Source organism: Colobus angolensis, unplaced genomic scaffold, assembly GCF_000951035.1.
Source record: "Colobus angolensis palliatus isolate OR3802 unplaced genomic scaffold, Cang.pa_1.0 Scaffold107, whole genome shotgun sequence".
NCBI classification, from domain to species: domain Eukaryota; kingdom Metazoa; phylum Chordata; class Mammalia; order Primates; family Cercopithecidae; genus Colobus; species Colobus angolensis.
The window spans coordinates 4,044,737-4,061,019 of record NW_012111697.1 but is presented as its reverse complement, the minus strand read 5'-3'; the positions used below and the strand labels follow the sequence as shown (position 1 = coordinate 4,061,019).

The 16,283-nt window shown below is 50.8% G+C and overlaps 1 protein-coding gene across 3 annotated transcripts in view; it reads right to left on the bottom strand.

Moving 5' to 3' along the window:
- Positions 1-16,283, bottom strand: part of WDR62 (WD repeat domain 62) — a 52,617-nt gene that overhangs the window by 9,683 nt on the left and 26,651 nt on the right. For all 3 annotated transcript variants that reach the window (XM_011948542.1, XM_011948550.1, XM_011948558.1), the window contains exons 10-20: positions 15,309-15,446; positions 13,626-13,804; positions 11,814-11,905; positions 9,988-10,113; positions 7,464-7,531; positions 7,263-7,384; positions 6,038-6,113; positions 5,231-5,342; positions 5,062-5,125; positions 3,705-3,827; positions 2,349-2,482 (exon numbers count right to left, since the gene is read on the bottom strand). In XM_011948542.1, coding sequence (XP_011803932.1) covers positions 2,349-2,482; positions 3,705-3,827; positions 5,062-5,125; positions 5,231-5,342; positions 6,038-6,113; positions 7,263-7,384; positions 7,464-7,531; positions 9,988-10,113; positions 11,814-11,905; positions 13,626-13,804; positions 15,309-15,446 — 1,234 coding nt within the window. The remainder of the gene's footprint in view (positions 1-2,348; positions 2,483-3,704; positions 3,828-5,061; positions 5,126-5,230; positions 5,343-6,037; positions 6,114-7,262; positions 7,385-7,463; positions 7,532-9,987; positions 10,114-11,813; positions 11,906-13,625; positions 13,805-15,308; positions 15,447-16,283) is intronic.

The following is a 16,283-nucleotide window of genomic DNA, read 5'->3' as shown; positions in this document are numbered from 1 at the left end:
GCCAGGATGGTCTTGATCTCCTGACCTTGTGATCTGCCCACCTCAGCCTCCCAAAGTGCTAGGATTACAGGCATGCACCATTGCACCTGGCTGGGGTTCTCTTTTAAAATAACAGCCAGGCATACTGACTCAAGCCTGTAATCCCAGCACTTTGAGAGGTTGAGGTGGGAGGATACTTGAGGCCAGGAGTTCAAGAGCAGCCTGGGCAACACAGTGAGACCTTTTCTCTACACACACCATCCCCTGACACACACATACTTAGTTGGGTGTGGTAGCTTGAGCCTGTGGTCCCAGAGACTCCACAGGCTGAGGAGGGAAAATTGCTTGAGCCCAGGAGGTCAAGGCTACAGTGAGCTATGATCGTGCTATTGCACTCCAACCTGGGCAACAAAAAAAGTGAAATAAAATAATAAAACAACTTTATAAAAGTAAAAATAACCCCCGGATCCAGCAGTGCTACTCCTCAGACTCTGTCCTGGAGAAATCCTCACATTTCGAGGAGGCCTAGGAGTGGTCTCCGTCTCCATAGCCTCATTAACAGTGATGTGAAATCAAGAAACCTAAATGGCCACCTGCAGGGGAATAACTTAAAATTTCGGAGGACTCTGCTTTGTATTCACCAATATACAGGCAGATGAGAGACTCTGCAGAGGAAAGAGATTTCGGACAATATCCACAACAGAATTCAATTTATTTTTACTTATTCATTTATTTTTTGAGACGGAGTCTTGCTTTGTCACCCAGGCTGGAGTGCAGTGGAACAATCTCAGCTCACTGCAATCTCCACTTCCCAGGTTCAAGTAATTTTCCTGTCTCAGTTTCCCAAGTAGCTGGGATTACCAATGCACGCCATCACGCCCAGCTAATTTTTGTATTTTTAGCAGAGATGGGGTTTCACCATGTTGGCCAGGCTGGTCTCAAACTCCTGACCTCAGGTGATCCACCTGCCTTGGCCTCCCAGGGTGCTGGGATTACAGGCGTGAGCCACCACACCCACCCTCAAACATATCTTTGATGCCTGGTCAGGTGGTGTGAGTGGATGAAGCTGACTACAGTCTGCCCTCAGAAGTGATCACATGCTCAGATGTGGACAGCTACAGCAATTGGCTCAGAAGTGGGTGTACCAGTCATACCAGGAACATGAGTCACACAACCCTAAGACTCTGCTTGAGCTACTATAGGAAAGAGGTGTTCTATTCTCTATGGAGTTTTATAAGCCTGTAGTTGCTGGGGGTATCTTCTCCCCTAGTAAAGGAAGAGTCTGTCCGTCAGCAAAGCCAACATGAAGAAAAGCAGAGCCAAAAGATACAAAAAAAAAATCTTCCTATTAACATCATCTGTCTATCTGGATCCAGCCATGCTGAAAGCTAATCCTCTCCAATTTTCAGGCACCAAAAAATTCTCTTCCTTACTTAAGCCTGCTTGTTTTTATACTGAAAGAGTCTTGACTGATATGATTATTGAGTTTCTTTCTTTTTCTACTGACAGGGTCTCACGCTATTGTTCAGGCTAGAGTGCAGTGGTGTGATTATAGCTCACTACAACCTGGAATTCCTGGGCTCGAGCAATCTTCCTGCCTCAGCCTTCCAGGTAGCTGCCAATATAGGTGTGCACCATCAGGCCCAGCTAATTTTTTTCTTTTTGTAGGAACAGGGTCTCGGTATGTGCCAGGCTGGTCTCAAACTCCTGGCCTCAAGTGATCCTCCTGCCTCAGCCTCCCATGTAGTTGGGACTACAGATGTGTGCCACTATGCCCGGCTAATTTCTTTTTTTAAATTTTTTTTGCATAGATGGGCTCTCGCTATGTTACCCAGGCTGGTCTCGATCTCCTGGCCTCAAGTGACTTTCCCATTTCAGCCTCCCAAAGTGCTAAAATTCCAGGTGTGAGCCACCATGCTAAGCCTGATTACTGAGTGTTATTTATTTTATTTATATTATTATTATTTTTGAGACGGAGTCTTGCTCTGTCACCCAGGCTGGAGTGCAGTGGCACAGTCCCACTGCACAGTGGCTCACTGCAACCTCTGCCTCCCAGGTTCAAGCAATTTTCCTGTCTCAGCCTCCCTAGTAGCTGGACTACAGTTGCACATGCCACCACGCCCGGCTAATTTTTGTATTTTTAGTTGAGGCAGGGTTTCACCATATTGGTCAGGCTGGTCTGGAACTCCTGACCTCAGGTGATCCACCCACCTCGGCCTCCCAAAGTGCTGGGATTATAGGTGTGAGCCACCATGCCTGGTTGACTCCTGAGTTTTAATATGTGCCAGGCCCTGTAAACAAAGTCATGGGCAAAACCCAGCAATGATTCCCTACACTGACATAGTTCAAAATAGGGCCCCTTTTCCAACCTGGATCCAAGCTGTCTTTGGATGGTGTCTTCAGCATCTCTTCTGGCTCACACTCTTCCTCCAGATCATCCTCTGTCTGCTCTCCAGGGCTCAGGGAGCGAATCTCACTAGGTGTGGACACATACGTATCCTGCCTAAAGCCAGGAATGAGGATGGTAAGGAGAGAATACAGGCAAACGGGCTGGTGGTGGGGACTTGCCTAGGGCCAGACCCTGTGCTAAGCTCCATGTTAACATATTCTTGGCTGCTGGTCAAGATGGTACTGGCAAGTCTCTCACTTGACACTGTCTCCCCACTAGAAACACATCACCACAATAGATGAGATTAACAAAGGCCAGACTACAAACGAACACAAACTCTCTCAGGGTCACAGCAATGGGACGGAAAGCCAAGCAGACAGTGGGACTGCAGTCCTGTGTTGGGCTCCCTATAGGTGGCAGCAATGATGGTGGCTCCTCCCGAGTACAGGAAACTGAAACTCCCTTGGCAGGAGGTAGGCATTGAAGCCAGGGCCCTGGTTCATAGCTTAGGGGTGGAGCGGGAGTCTCAAAACCAAGATGATACCTCTAATACCACCTCAGGACCTCAGGACCAGTGGCCCCTGTTAAGGCCTGATCTCCACAGTGCCCTGGGAGCCACATGGAGCCAATGGCAAAAACAGACACACCCTGCAGCAGGAGAGAAGAAAAACCAAAAAACTTCCCACTCAAAATGAGCAACACCCAAACCAAAACCTCAAATCAAAAACTAGAACATGAGTTATCTGCAAATAAAACTGGCTTTGCTACATAAACACTTGAAAGAAGTATATTTAGAAGATTCAAAGAAGTAAGTGAAACTACAGCTTTAAGGTGGGAGTAAGAGGACACTGCGGTCCCACTGCAGCCTTCCCCTCAGACCCCCTCCCTACCCACCCTTCCCCTTGGCTGGCCGGTCTGGGACTGCTCTGTTCCCACAGCCACTTGGGGCATCCCCCATCACAGTGCTCAGAGGTTCGCCAAACACTTTGCTTTACCACTTCAACACCCTTCTCATGGCCAGGTGCAGTGGCTCACACCTGTGATCCCAGCACTTTGTGAGGCCAAGGTAGGAGGATCACTTGGGCCCAGGAGTTCAAGATGAGCCTGGGCAACACAGCAAGACTCTGTCTCTATTATTTATGAAAATTTAAAAACCCCACAAACCTTTTTGTATGTATTACTGTAACTGCATATTCAAAGTCTGTCTCCCCGACCCAGCTGTGAGTGTGCTAAGGGCAGGGCCCAGGGCTGTCTTGGCCACTGCTGTGTCCCCAGCATCACTTCATGGGGCCCCAGCAGGGACTCATTCCTCTGGTAGGACAGGGGCTGCCAGGACCTGGGGTGGCCGTTCTGCTTCCTGTCCTTTGTGTGCAGCTGCTGCTCCTGATGGTCGATCTCCAGCAAGTGCTGCTTCATGCAGTTGGTGATCTCTGGGCCCAGGTGCCAGATGAACACACAGCTGTGGAGGCCAAAGAGAGACACGCAAGGCAGAGGAAGAGTGAGCATGGGAGCTGCTGCCGTGGCTGACCCTGAAGCCACCCTCACCACAGCCTGGACCCCATTCTCCACATGCTCCTGGAAAACACACCCCTATCCACTTAGTGCAGGGATGCTGGACTCGCCACATCCATACCCTGGGCCCAGGTCTGGGGCATCTCAGCAAACCAGGGCCTGCTCTGGAGGCCTCAAGACCTGAGGAAGGGGGCTGTGGGGAAGAACAGGGGTAAAGCAAAGGGAGTTGACAAAAGGGACTTCCTTGAGCACCACCCATGTGATAAAGAATGTATGGATATCATCTCATTCATTTCTCACCATACAATTTTCTTTTTCTTTTTCTTTTTTTTTTTTGAGAGTCTTGCCCTGTTACCAAGGCTAGGGTGCAGTGGCATGATCTCCACTCACTGCAACTTCTGCCTCCCAGGTTCAAGTCATTCTCATGCCTCAGCCTCCTGAGTAGCTGGGACTACAGGCGCCTGCCACCACGCACAGCTAATTTTTGTAGTTTTAGTAGAGACACAATTTCTCTATGTTGACCAGGCTGGTCTTGAACTCCTGACCTCAGGTGATCAACTCGCCTAGGCCTCCCAAAGTGCTGGGATTACAGGCGTGAGCCACCACGCCTGGCCTCATCACACCATTTTTAAGGTAAATGGTGTTGTCTTTTACAGGGGAGCAAACTGAGGCTCAGGGTAAATAAGCTGTTCAAGGTGACATGAAAATAAGTGACAGGGCTGGGATTTGTTTCTTCTTTTTAGGTTTTTTTCTTTTTTTTTTCTTGAGACGGGGTCTTGCTCTGTCACCCAGGCTGGAGTGCACTGGCGCGATCTGTGCTCCCTGCAACTTCTACCTACCAGGTTCAAGCCATCTTCCCCCTCCTGAGTAGCTGGGACTATAGTTGTACACGACCACACCCAGCTAATTTTTTGTAGAGATGGGGTTTTGCTATGTTGCCCAGGCTGGTCTCGAACTCCTGAGCTCAAGTGATCCATCCACCTCAGCCTCCCAAAATGCTGGGGTTACAGGTGTGAGCTATCATGTCCAGCTTAGAGCTGGGATTTGAACTCAAGGCTGGGTGTGACACCAAGACTCCCACAATCCAAACTGGGCAGCTCAGAAATGCTTTCTACACAGGCAGGTTGAGAACAGTGCTCATGGTATCTGAGCCACAACTCTCCCAACGGTCCATATCTCACCTGTCTCCAGATACTGTGATCAAGTGATGACAGTCATAGGTGAACTTCATGCTGGTAATAATTTCTGCAAACAAAGCAGAGAGGCTGCACTTGCCTTTGGAGTCAGAGGCTGGGGGTGGGGGTCGGGGGGGGCGGTGAGGAGGCCTCCCAAGCAGAGACGTAGACCCACCTGAATGGCCAAACATCTTGGCAATGCACTCGCCTGAGTAAAAGTCAATCACTGAGATGCTTTTGTCAGAGCAGCTGGTGGCCAGGAAGGTGCCTGAGGGGTCCACATGGACCTGCCAGGAAAGGGACCCACATGTCACTCCAGCTGCCTGCTTCTTCCTTATGATGAGGCCTGGGCCACTCCCTCCCCCATGGTGGATGCTCAGCACATGAGACCCTGGCAGGGCAGGAGCTCCCGCTCCCATTCGACAGGTGAAGAAATTAACAACCACCTCAGCAGTAACAACAGTAGCCAGGCCCTGAGCTAAGCACTGAACGTGTACAAACTGAACTCCACAGAACAAGTCTAAGAGCCAAGCTGTCTATGTGCATTTTACAGGGGATGATGAAACAGGCTCAAGAGATGATGCTTGCCCAAGGTCAGTCAGCCTGAGGCAGAGCCTGAATCCATAACTGTCCTAGACCAGAGGCTCTGAGAAGGTCCCCCCTTGTCTTGAGTGACCCATGGCTGGTGTGGGTCACTCAAGAGGGGAGTCCACGCCTCTGATTCTTCCCATTATACCCTGCTGCCACTTAAAATGGAACCCACTTAGATGCCCTGCTTGGGGAAGGGCTCTGTAAATAAAGGAAACGCAGCTGGGGTCACCCTCCCCACCCTCTTGCAAGCATCCTTGTTTAACCAGGCCTGAGAAGGTGCTGGCCAGCGCGGTGCACTGAGGAAGGACCAAGGCCACAGGTCTCAGGTGTGGGCCATCATAATAGGTGGCCCATTAGGACAGCAGACAGACGGGAGTCTCCAACTCCTTACCTTCAGCAAGGACCCTTCGTCACCCTGGGAGCCCTTGTAGCACTTCTTCTGCTTCCCGTTCACAGTGTTGTAGACTCTGGGGAAGTCGGGGTGTGTTGTGACAAGCAGGGCCCCGCCTACCCCACCACCTCATCCTCTGGGTCTTGTTGTCCTCCCCTCCCCTGGAAGCCCCCTGCTACCTCTTGTCCCCATCTGATGCCTAGACTGAAACTGAAACCCCATCTCAAGCTGAGGTTTTGTCCTGGGGTACCCACTGAGTTAATGCCCATCTCCCCCACACACTGCAAGCTCAGTGCCTGGCACTGCATGAGAAAGAACTGGAAAGGGGGTGCAGAGCCTCTCTGCACTGCTTTGCCCCCTGCACACTCACTCTCTGCCTCCCCCTGGCTCACTCCTCCACATCCTCCCCAGGCTCAGGTGTCTCTTCCTCCAGGAAGTCCTGCTTGATCCCCAGGTGGGGTCAGGTGTCTCCGCAGGGATCCTGGGCTCCCCTATCTCTGACTACTCTGTCACTGTCTGTGGCTGTGAGGTGACCATGTCCCCTCTACTGGACTGTGAGCTCCATGAAGGAGGGCCTGGGGTTATCCTGGCCACTGCCATGATCCCAGCACCATCCAGCCCAGTTAGGTACTCAGGGAATACGGGTGAATGATGGAGTTTATGTGCCACATCAGCACCTTAGTCATCCCACATCGGCTCTAGGGAGAGCCAGAAGGAAGCCCTCTGCTGATCTGGAGGCCAGGCCTGGGAGAGCCAAGCTTCTAAGAAATACTTGCTGGTGGCCAGGTGTGTGGCTCACACCTGTAATCCCAGCACTTTGGGAGGCTGACGTGGGCGAATACTTGAGGTCAGGAGTTCGAGACCAGCCTGGCCAACATGGCGAAACCTCGTCTCTACTAAAAATACAAAAAATTAGCTAGGCGTGGTGGTGGAAGCCTGTAATTCCAGCTACTTGGGAGGCTGAGGCAGGAGAATCACTTGAACCCAAGAGGCGGAGGTTGCAGTGAGCTAAGATGGCACCACTGTATTCCAGCCTGGGCAACAGCGAGACTCTGCCTCAAAAAACGAACAAACAAACAAACAAACAACAAAACCAAGAAGGAACACCTGCTGGGTCCCTCAATCCCCTCCCAGCTTCTTGGGAACCAGGGGAACAGAGGGAGAAAAGCAGACAGCCTAGGACAAGGCAGACCAGGCCAGCTAAGGGTCCAGGGCCACCCCTTACCTCACATTGCGGTCCTGGCAGGCCACGGCCACGTACTTCTGGGTGATGTCAATGTCCATGTCATACAAGGTGGTTTTCTCTGCTACGTGGTGGGTACGGACAAAGTGTAATCCATCTGAACCCTGGCAGGGCCAGAAGGACCTTCAGAGAATGCCCCAATAACCCCCCACCCCAGCCCCCAAGGAAGCCTTGCCACCCTACCCGCTGGGCACTGCGAAAGTAGATGCTCTTGTCGGCCCCACAGCTGATCATCTGGATGTCTCTGTTGCCTGGGGGAGGAGGACGCTGTGTGTTAGACAGGGCTGGGACACATGGGCAGGGGACCCCAGCTGGGGAACTCCACTGCAAGAGCCATCAACCAACTGTGCTGGGCTCAAGGAAGGCTTCCTGGAAGTAGTGAGGTGGGTGCTGGGTCTGGGTGGGACTTTAAGATATGAGCTGTGTGTGTGAGAGGGCACAGGTGGAGCTGTGGGCAAGGCAGGCTCTGCAGAGCAAGGGCATATAGAGAAACAAAGGCTGGGGACAAAGAAGGGACACCCTCTCCAGTCTGGGATTGAGATAGGTGACTTCAGCAGCAGAGTAGAGGCAGGACTGTAGCAGGGACCAGTGGAGACAGGCTGGGAGGCTCGTGCCACCAAGATCAATTGCAAGATCCACACGAGCCTTGGGCCAGGCCCCATGCATATGGCTAGTCTTCCTGAATGCTCACCACCCATCCCACTGGACAAGTGTGAACACAGAGGTTCACAGAATCCTTGTCCCAAGGCACACAGAGGACGGGGTAGGACTGAACCCAGGCATTCTCTGGTGCCAGGGTCAAAGCTGTTAAACACCGCTCTGAATCTGGGCCTCCCCTTTGAGCCTCAGCTTCCTGTCTGTACAGTGGGTATGGTGACAGTCCCTTCCCTGGAGTGGTGTGAAGCCCTTGAAACAGGGACTGCCACACGGTAAGCACTAGACATAGTCTTGCTTTTATTATTCTCATTTCTTTTTTTTGAGGTAGAGTCTTGTTCTGTTGCCCAGGCTGGAGTACAATGCCGTGATCTCAGCTCACTGCAACCTCCACCTCCTAGGTTCAAGCAATTCTCCTGCTTCAGCGTCCCAAGTAACTGGGATTACAGGCACATGCCACCACACCTGGCTAATTTTTGCATTTTTAGTAGAGACAGGGTTTCACCATGTTTGTCAGGCTGGTCTTGAACGCCTGATCTTGTGATCTGCCCACCTCGGCCTCCCAAAGTGCTGGGATTATAGGCATGAGTCACCGCCCCCCACCGTCTCATTTCTTTACAGAATAACAGTTTGGTGAGGATGAAACAACAGAACAAATATAAAACTCTTAGAGTCTCGGCACATCAGACATGCTCCTTCATGACAGGACATTTGAGAGGGTCCAGGCCTGACATACAAGTATTAGATGTTGCTCAAGGAGGAGTCGTTGGCTTATAGAAGGGAGTGAGCCCCATATAAGCGAGGAAGCGTAACCCGGGAGGGACCCAGAGAAGGCCTGCAAGCCTCTGGTAATGTTCTGCTTTTTAACCTGCATGTGGTGAATCTAAGTACCGTATTTAACAATATTACGACCACGAGCAATTAGAATAGTCTCTGCTATCAACAATGTACCAGTTCAAACCTCGCTCCTAAGAACTGTGAACTGGATACTCACTGGCTTTTTTTTTTTTTTGAGACAGAATCTTGTTCTGTCACCCAGGCTGGAGTGCAGTGGCACAATTTGGGCTCACTGCAACCTCGGCCTCCCGGGTTCAGGCTATTGTTCTGCCTCAGCCTCCTAAATAGCTGGGATTACAGGCGTGCACCACCGTGCCCAATTACTTTTTTTGAATTTTTAGTAGAGATGGGGTTTCACTATGTTGGCCAGGCTGGTCCCAAACTCCTGGCCTCAGGTGATCTGCCCGCCTCAGCCTTCGAAAGTGCTGGGATGACAAGTGTGAGCCACCACGCCTGGCCTATATTCTTCTTCCTCTTTTTTTTTTTTTTTTGAGACAAAGTCTCACATTGCCACCCAAGCTGGAGTGCAGTCACTGGCGCAATCTCAGCTTGCTGCAAGCTCCGCCTCCCAGATTCACATAATTTTCCTGCCTCAGCCTCCCGAGTAGCTGGGATTACAGGCGCACACCACCATGCCTGGCTAATTTTTTTGTATTTTTAGTAGAGACGGGATTTCACTATGTTGGCCAGACTAGTCTCAAACTCCTGACCTCATGATCTACCTGCCTTGGCCTCCCAAAGTGCTGAGATTACAGGTGTGAGCCATGGCACCTGGCCATTATTCTTTTTTTTTTTTCAAGATGGGGTCTCACTCTGTTGCCTAGGCTGGAGTGCAGTTGTATGAACTGAGCTCACTGCAGCCTCCACCTCCCAGGTTCAAGCAATTCTCCCACCTCAGTCACCTGAGTAGCTAGAATTACAGAAACACCACCACATCCAGCAAATTTTTGTATTTTTAGTAGAGACGGGGTTTCACCATGTTGTCTAGGCTGGTCCCAAACTCCTGACCTCAGGTGATCCACCTTCCTCGGCCTCCCAAAGTGTTGGAATTACAGGCGTGAGCCACTGCACCTGGCTCCAGCCATTATTCTTTAGACTATACACAGATACTGTATTCACTTGTTTGGATATATATTTTACAGGAGAGTTGAAAGAATGAATCCCTTTTTAGCAGGGTAGCTAGCAAGGCGCAGGGAGCAGGAAGGAAGGGGCTCACCAGCGAACTTGATGGCAGTGATGGAGGAGGAGTGGTCATCCAGTGTCTGCTCCAGGTTGTAGTTCTTCTCCACATTCAGCACATGGATCAGCCGGTCCCGACTGGCTGAGGCCAGCAAGGTCAGCCCTGTGAGAGGAGAGAATAAGACTGGTTCCTGAAGGCTGCGTGGGTGCCCTGGCCTCCCAGAAGGGCAGTGTGACCAAGCTGCCCAGTCCTCGGAGAAGGGGTCTTTGGTTCTTCAACTGTAGCCAATTTGGCTGAAGCCTGGCAAGGGCCACTCCCTCAGCTCTGTGTGGTCTTTCCCAGAGCCCCCACACCCTGGCATTTCACCTCCTCACCACCAGCTCAGGAGGGTGAGTCTCGATGGGCACATGGACGCTCCTCCAGGGACATCCACAGCAGACACTCCAGCAGAGCCCAGTGCTCTTGCCTGCTGAGTCCGAATCCTTGGCGTGCTGGGTAAAGCCCTGGCAACCTCTCAGCCTCTTCCAAAACCAATGTCCTCTCACCCGCTGAGGTCTGGCTACCTGGGCCTTATTCAGGTCCTATTGACTGCCTGTGGTCAGACTCCCATCTGCCACCAGCCTTCCCTACTCTGGTCACTTGCTATGTCTGAGGCCTAGCAACATGACCTGAGGCAGAGGGGAGACCAGGAGAGGCGAACAGAGTGAAGAGATATTTAAAGATAAGTTGGTAGGGCACACGGCATTGGGGATGGGAGAACGAAAGAAGAGCATGGGCAAAATCACATCAAGATATAACTCCACCATCTCCATAACTCCCAAAGTGCTGGGATTACAGGTATGAGCCACCGTGCCCAGCCTAGAAAAAGTCTTGAGGAGCCAGACGTGGTGTTCACACTTGTAATCTCAGCATTTTGGGAGGCCAAAGCAGGTGGATCACCTGAGGTTAGGAGTTCGAGACCAGCCTGGCTAATATGGTGAAACCCCGTCTCTACTAAAAATACAAAACTTAGCCAGGGGGCATGCCTGTAATCCCAGCTACTCTCGAGAGGCTGAGGCAGGAGAATCACTTGAACCTGAGAGGCGGAAGTTGCAGTGAGCCGAGATAGTGCCATTGCTCTCCAGCCTGGGTGACAGAGCGAGACTCTTGTCCCAAAAAAAAAAAAAAAAAGCCGGGTGTGGTTGCTCACGCCTGTAATCCCAGCACTTTGGGAGGCCAAGGCAGGCGGATCACCTGAGGTCAGGAGTTTGAGACCAGCCTGGCCAACATGGTGCTGAAACCCCATCTCTACTAAAAATACAAAAATTGGCCAGGCATGGTGGCAGGTGCCTGTAATCCCAGCTACTTGGGAGACTGAGGCGTGAGAATCACTTGAACCGGGAGGTGGAGGTTGCAGTCAGCAGAGATGGCGCCACTCCCCTCTAGCCTGGGTGACAGAGTCCATCTCAAAAAAAAAAAAAAAAAATGAGGAATTTGGGTGAAGCCTATAGGGTATTCATTATAATATTCTCCCAATATTTCTATAGGCTTCAAACTTTTTGAAAATAATGCCTAACAATCAATCTATCTTCTTCAGTAGAAGATGAGCTCATTCACAATTCACTCATTCACACATCCACCCCTTTGGCTTGGGTGCTGGCACCAGCAGCGGGCAAGTCAAGCTGAGGCCTGCCTGCGAGTGTCTTGCGTTCTGGAGTCCCAGCCACTCTGGTCTCAGGGTCCAGTTACAGGGGCCCTTACCGAACACAAGACTCCCAGCTGTCATCCACAGTCCCACCAGACGCTAACTACCCCTTTCTGTGGCCTTGCCAGGGGGGTTGCCTCCCTGCCAGATCCCCATTCCACTCCTGCTGCGGGCTCACCTGTCTCTGGCTTGGAGTACTCCAGGCACAGCACCTCAGCATCATGGGCCTCCACCTTGACCAGCTCATCCATGAAGTGCAGCTCGTGGATCCTACGAGACACACACCACCCGCTGAAGCCCCAGACCCCAGCCCCATGCACTCTGCCACTTCTAGAACAGGTCAGAATGGCCAGGCCGGCAACATGAGAACCCCTTATCATGGCCAAATACTCTAGAGATGTACAATCACTTTTCTCATTTAGAAATCTGCCATCGTAAAGGGAGCTGTGTTGAGCCAGGGAGCACCTCAGCAGGCAGCAGTCCCTTGTGGTGCATGCCCAGAACATAGCCCCAGGGATCTAGGACAGTCCTCTAGGGTGACAGGCGTTTACACAGGGCTGCATCAGACATGGTTCCTGGGGTGGGGCAGGGGACAGGGATTAGGGGCCAGAGGTCATAGTTCAGGATAGGAGCTATGGATGAGAACATCTGATTCCAGTCTCTCATTGTTAAGAGTCTCAAATCTAGACCTTCCTCATTCTCCTCAAAAGAAATCAGTCATTAAGTCATCCCAGTTTCTCCATTTCTACCTGCGTGATCTTAGTCCAGACACCTTGTGCCAATAACATCACTTACATCAGAGGGTCAGTGAGAGGATTAAATCAGTTAACACAGTGCTCAGGCCCGCGTCCAGCAAGGGGGAAGAGCACTATCCCCATGTTAGCTCTTGGTACCGTTGTGCCCCTCTGGACAGTGCCGTGTCAATGAGAGCAGCTCACTGACACACTGAGCTGGCCTCATACAGTGACTGATATCAAAACAGGTGCCAATATTTAAATATTATAGGCCAGGTGTGGTGGCTCACGCCTGTAATCCCAGCACTTTGGGAGGCCGAGGCAGGCGGATCACGAGGTCAGGAGATCGAGACCATCCTGGCTAACATGGTGAAACCCCGTCTCTACTAAAAATACAAAAAATATGGCCGGGCGAGGTGGCGGGCACCTGCAGTCCCAGCTACTCGGGAGGCTGAGCCAGGAGAATGGCGTGAACCCAGGAGGTGGAGCTTGCGGTGAGCCGAGATTGCGCCACTGCACTCCAGCCTGGGTGACAGAGCGAGACTCCGTCTCAAAAAAAAAAAAAAATTTAAATATTATAGAATTTCACAGAAAAAAAATCAGCACTTTCTGCTCTTCTTGACAACAGGAAGATGTGGTAACTTGTAGCCTACTCTCCTGGGGCTGCCTGGTGGCTGCTGCCTCTTTATGTACCCTCTAGTTCCCCCCAACTCTCTTCCATTCCCTAGTGGCTCCAACACCCAAGTGGTCACAGCAGTCATCTGTCATCTTAAACCTGGTCCCAGAGACAGGGCCTATGTTCCACTAGCACCTACTGGGTTGGTAACATCTTGCCAACCTTCAACAGGGCACATAAGCAGGCTGAACTCTCAGTTACCCCACCCTCCTAGCCCCTCTCCCAGGGCCACCAGGACCCTCCTCCAGCTGGCATCTTTGCTGACAGTTCAGCATTGGTACCATGTGGCTGGTGAAAGTGTCACTCTGCCCTAGAGTCATGTGAGCTTGCCTGTGCACTCTGCAGGCAAAGTCTGCACACCCCAGCTGCTGAGGTCCTGGTAGTTACCCTGCTCTCAGCCCTTCTGGAAGCCTCTTCCGAGCTTAAGTTCCCAATGGGGGCTGTTTATGGGATTACTATTCACAGCCCCTCATTCCCAATGGGCAGCAGGAGGTGCCAAGGCCAGGGCTCCTGCCCACTGCCCTGAGAACCCGAGCTGGAGCTGGGAGGTGTACACTGGACACTGCCAGAGCCCACTTGCCTCAAATTTCCACTTCGGTCGCCTGAAGCCAAATGCTGGCCGTCAGGACTGACCTGCATGACCCGCACCCCAGCTTTCACGTCCATGGGCGTCCCATTCTCGCTCCCCCGGTCTGGGAAGTGTGACATGTCCTGCAGGTGCTGGATGTCATTCTCCACATACACGACCTTCAGCAGGGTCTGCAGGAAGGACAGGGCTGAGGTCAGCACCACAAGCAGCTCAGAAGTACCTCTGAAATCGTGTCCCTCCATAGCCAGTCTCTTCTTCATTAGTAATACAACTCTAATTTTGAGCTGGGAGTTTCACCAATCAGAATAATTATTTCCTTGCCTCCCCTGCAGCTAGATAAGAATATGTGAATAAATTCTGAACAATTAAATACAAAGCAAGCACGTATTCTTCTGCTGTCTTTTCTCCATCCTGCAGCCTGGAACTCGGATATGATAGCAGGAGCCCCCATAGCCACACTGGGTCATGAGGACATAGTCTACTCCCTCAAATGACAGAGTAGAGAGCTGGAAGGCCCTTGGATTCCTAAGGGCTTCCTGCAGAACGGTCTAAACTGGTTACCTCCAGACTACTTTTATGAATCAGAAACCTAACTTTTACTTCTTGAGTTTTTCTATTGTGTGCAGTCAAAAACAGCATGTATATCACAGGTACAGAGGAGACGATAGTAGCACTGGGTGGGGAATGAGGAGAGTAATAAAGGTGTACCTGTGGGGCACCTGCTACAGCCTCCTGCATCAAGGGTCTTTTTAGTTCCAATAGCACTGGCCTCTTTCAGGTTTCCCAACTCACCAAGCTGTTTCCCACTCCAGGGCCTTCATGCAGGCTATTCCCTAAGTATAGACTCTCTCCCTTTCCCTCTTTACTCTTCCCAATCTCAACTTAGCTGTCCCTTCCACGGGAAACTGCTCTGGATGTCCCAGATAAGTTCACACGCTGCTGCTCTATGTCCTACTAGCACCCTGCACATTTTCCTTCATGGTGCTTGTTGCACTTGTGATTGTGCATAACGTAGCTGGTTGTCAGTTCACTGCCTGCCCTCACTAGATTGTGTGTGCCACAGGGCAGAAGAGTCTTAGTCGCTGTTGTGTCCCTAGCATGTAGCAAAGCACCTGGCATGGACCTTAATAAGTGTCTGCAGAATAAATGAATGCATGACTCAGGTCTCAGTTCCCCAGAGACGCCCTCTCACTGGCCTCACAATACTAACCAAAATTTCTTCAGCAAACTCTTCTTCCCAGCCTCCCATCATGGCTCTCGCCAGCATTCTGCCTGCACCCCGCTGAGGCCTCACTGTGTGGCAGCCAATGGACAGGGGGAGCCCTGGAATGGCCTGGCTCATCAGGTGCTCTCCCAGGGAATTCCATCTGAAGACTTAGGAAGCAATTTCACCTCTGCTGGGTATGTTGGGCTGCCGAGAGTGGTCATGTCCACACATCTGCAGAGCAGGAGCCAACTGGCAAAGAATCAGAGAGGATAGACTGTGCCACCTCAGAGAGGGAGCAGGAGAAAGAGAAACAAGAGGAAGCAATGCAGAGAGGGACTCGCCTTGGTTGCCGGCTCTTGCCCTAGTGGAACCTAACATTTCGGGTCCATCAGACTCCTTCCTGCTTCTACATTCAAGCTTACAGTATTGTTCCTCCTGAAAGATGGTTCACAAAGGAAGCCACTCACATTGCTGAAGATGTTTTTGTGCCAGTGAGAATCAGGGCTGCTGTCCAAGTTCCAGAAGCGAATGGTGTTGTCTGAAGAACAAGTCAGAAAGGATCCTGACGGCAAACAAGCTCTCTGGTCTTCAAACTCAGGATACACCTACAGTTCCCAGAGGACAAGGCAAAGGATGACTCAATGACAGCACTATGACTTACTGTTGCATTTTCATGGGGAAAAAAAAAAAGTAAGTTAAAGATAAACAGGTATAGTGCAATACCTTCTATGCTAAAAATAAGGGAAAAAAAAAAGATACAAAATGTTACCATATATCGTCCATGTCCCACCTTCAGTCTAGGCCTTAACACATACCCTCATATAAACTTTCAAGGGAAATGTGGAACTCAAATATCATTAAACACAAAAGAAAACAATGTACCATGAGCAAGAAGTAGCAGAAGCAAGAGTCTAGCAAGACTTCAAATACTGGAATTATTAAATCAAGGGAGGTGGCGCATGCCTGTAGTCCCAACTACTTGGGAGGCTGAGGCAGGAGGATTACTTGAGACCACCAGTCTAAGTCCAGTCTAGCCAACATATGAGACTGGGTCACCAAACAAACAAACAGACAGACAAACCAAAAACAAAATAAAAAACCCAAATTGGAATTATCAGACAGAATACAAAATAACTATGATCAGTATGTTTGACGAACTAAAAGATAGTTTTGACAAGATTAAAAGTATGCAGCCAACCAGAAATTATAAAGATTAACCAAGCAGGGCTGAAAAAGAACCAAACAGAACTGCTTCTAGAAATGAATAATAAAAACATATTGTCCAGGCGCAGTGACTCATGCCTGTAATCCCAGCACTTTGGGAGGCCGAGGCGGGCAGATCCCCTGAGGTCAGGAGTTCGAGACCAGCTCCCCAGACGCTGGTTTCCCCAGCGTCTCTACTAAACCCCATCTCTACTAAAAATACAAAATTAGCCGGGCAT